Source organism: Etheostoma spectabile, chromosome 3 (assembly GCF_008692095.1).
Source record: "Etheostoma spectabile isolate EspeVRDwgs_2016 chromosome 3, UIUC_Espe_1.0, whole genome shotgun sequence".
Taxonomy (NCBI): Eukaryota; Metazoa; Chordata; class Actinopteri; order Perciformes; family Percidae; genus Etheostoma; species Etheostoma spectabile.
In genome coordinates this window covers 23,093,262-23,095,963 of record NC_045735.1, presented here as the reverse complement: position 1 = coordinate 23,095,963, position 2,702 = coordinate 23,093,262, and the positions used below count along the sequence as shown (strand labels likewise).

The following is a 2,702-nucleotide window of genomic DNA, read 5'->3' as shown; positions in this document are numbered from 1 at the left end:
CATTTCTTTCCTTGTCACCTTGTTTATGTCCTCATCACTTGCACCTGTCTTTCCTATTTTCTGTCTTTTTGGCTGCACCAGCTTGACTCACCTTACCTGTCCCTCCTGCTCCCCCTTGTCCCTAATCATTCTCCCTGTGATCCTCCTGGGGTACTAAGCCAGACGACCTGGACCAGAGGGAGGCTGCCAGAGGCACACGCACACGCGCATATACACACACTCTGCAGCTCAATGATTCCCTAACACACCACTATACCATGGTCTGGGGACTCTGAGTCATGTTTGACCTGTGTTTCTCTCCCTGTGGCACACTTAGTGTGCGTGCATGTGTGTGTGTGCGTGTATGTGTGTGTGTATGTGTGTGTGAGAGAGCGATAACGTGCTAAGCATTCTCATGAGAGTGGTTAGGGGGGGAGGGCGTCAGCTGTGCCTGCTCAAAGGCTTTAAGGTAGGCGAATACTGCAAAAGCCGAGGCCAAAGTTTCTGTCTGAAAAGTGCCAAATTACACCCTTGTTTCTGCAGCTGTATCCTTTCATCAGGAAGGAATTGTATGACCTGATTGTACAATTTTGTTCTCAATGTGCTATTCCAAGCTAACCCTAAATCGCCAGATACTTCCATAACTGGCTAATAGAACCCTTTTATTTATTTTTCTTTCTTTTTTATTTTCTTTCTTTTAACACCTTTTATTTTCAAACAGGAAACAAATCCGTCTTTTGGGTGAAAGTCCTATGTTTATTTGACCCTTCAACCACCCTAAACTTCACCCTTGCACAGAATTTGCTTACATTGCTCACGTCATAATAGCCTGGCTCCGCTCTCTTACGTACTTCCCCTCAATTTTCATTTTCCTTCAGTACTACGTCTAGGTTTGCTGTATATTCATGGGTTTTCTCCGGCCAAATCTTTGCCCGTCCAATCGACAAACAGAGGGAGTGGCTGGGAAGAATGAAGTTGAGGTCATGCGCTAGAGTTATATTTCCGTAATGGCGGCGGAGAAAGATGTGAGCAAAGCCTTTTGGTCCGTTGTAGAAACGCTGCCAAATATCCAGAAGCTAAAACCTGAATAAGAACAAATTTTGAGTTTTGATGGTGGCCATGATGTTGTGGCCCTCCTCCCCACGGGGTTTGGGAAAAGACTGATTTTCCAGCTCGCTCCGTTAGTGGTGAAGGAGTTAGCTACGGTGAATGCTAACAATGCTAAGCTGACGTCACGACCAAACGTTGGCGACTGGTTATGGCAGATCCATAGTGGCTCTAGGCAGATCCAATAGTTTTAAACTTCAACAGAGTACCCGCCTTAAAGGAAGTACATAGGAATATACGAGAGTCTGGTAGGACCAGGTTAACGTCATAATTCCTACGTCCAGTGAAAAGGGCCAGCTCTATAAACGTAAAGAGTTTAAATTGCTGCTTGAACAAACTACTTTTTTGGGTGTCTTTTGGGGAGGACAGTCTTATTTTATCTTAGATTATGATAGGAACAATCACCTTCAATGGCACGGCAATAATACTGAGTGAATCGGTGATGTCCCTGGATGTTCATACCTGTCCATATGGAAAAAACCCTGCACAAAATCAAATTTTTGAAGGTAAAAAGAAGTTTATGGTTACCAAATTGTGTGACCTTTCTTACTTCTGAACACCAACTCTTCATATAACTTGTTAATGTATTCGCCATTGTGCATTCACCTCTGTCTGTGTCGTAGAGGAAGACAAATCGACTCCAGTCGTAGTGGTCCAACAGCGACAGCAAAGCCCCTCTGATGGACGGCCGCAGCTGCAGGGTGAACTGGCCCTCTCCTTCGGTGGGGAAGCTGGGCGTCACTAGGCTGATGTGAAGGGCCCCACAGAACGACGTCAGCGTGTTCACCGAGCGCTTGTCGTAAAGGCCGAAAATGGCAAAGACCCCCCTCGAATACTGAGAACAGACTGATGCGAGGGGGGAATAGAAGAGAAGGGAGGAGTTTTGGAGACGATCCAGATGGAAGAAGGAAAAAAAGTGGAGAACAATTAGGAAACAAACACACAGAGTATACTCAGTGACACTGTTTCTGATGGCTCTGATTTTATAAAAAGAGCAAACAACAAGATAGAACGGTGAAAGACACATTAAATTCACTCTTTGGAATCTGGTTAAACATCTCAACCATTTTAATGGTTCCTCCGTCTGTCAGGTATGACTGACAGCTCCTCTGTCAGTCATACCTTCTCACTCCAATTAGACCCACAAACAAACGCTCTTTGCGTGCATGCATTCATAAATGTGACTGGTGACTGGTGTGACTGGTTTGTGCTGTTTTTTTCCCCCCAAAAATCATTCCCACTACCCAAAAACTGGCATGGCTGCTTACACAGTCATTAAGGAAATTACAGTCAAATAATCCCACCTGCTTAGAGTTTAACATCCTTAAAATCCATCCATGCACGCATGCATACACGCAGATACAAAACCCTTGACCGAGACATGAGCTCACTTCAAATGTGATTCATTTTCCACTATAACACTACAACTCTTCAAACACCCTGAAGCTTTGATCCGTGACAGAGAGGAGAGTGAAAGCACTGACGTCCTCCGCTATCTCGCTTTCAGAATAATCTCTCCACTGCTTTGGTTTGTCGTTCATCAGTGCAGCTCGACCAAAAGTGTGCACGCACGCACGCACACACACACACACACACACACACACACACACACACAC

The 2,702-nt window shown here is 45.1% G+C and overlaps 1 protein-coding gene and 1 long non-coding RNA gene across 5 annotated transcripts in view; one reads left to right on the top strand and one right to left on the bottom strand.

Moving 5' to 3' along the window:
* Positions 1-1,063, top strand: part of LOC116679030 (uncharacterized) — a 2,804-nt gene extending 1,741 nt beyond the window's left edge. Inside the window, exon 3 of the long non-coding RNA XR_004329433.1 lies at positions 1,015-1,063. This is a non-coding gene — a long non-coding RNA (uncharacterized LOC116679030). The remainder of the gene's footprint in view (positions 1-1,014) is intronic.
* Positions 1-2,702, bottom strand: part of gria4a (glutamate receptor, ionotropic, AMPA 4a) — a 111,019-nt gene that overhangs the window by 60,732 nt on the left and 47,585 nt on the right. For all 4 annotated transcript variants that reach the window (XM_032508759.1, XM_032508764.1, XM_032508744.1 and 1 more), the window contains exon 3: positions 1,693-1,932. In XM_032508759.1, coding sequence (XP_032364650.1) covers positions 1,693-1,932 — 240 coding nt within the window. The remainder of the gene's footprint in view (positions 1-1,692; positions 1,933-2,702) is intronic.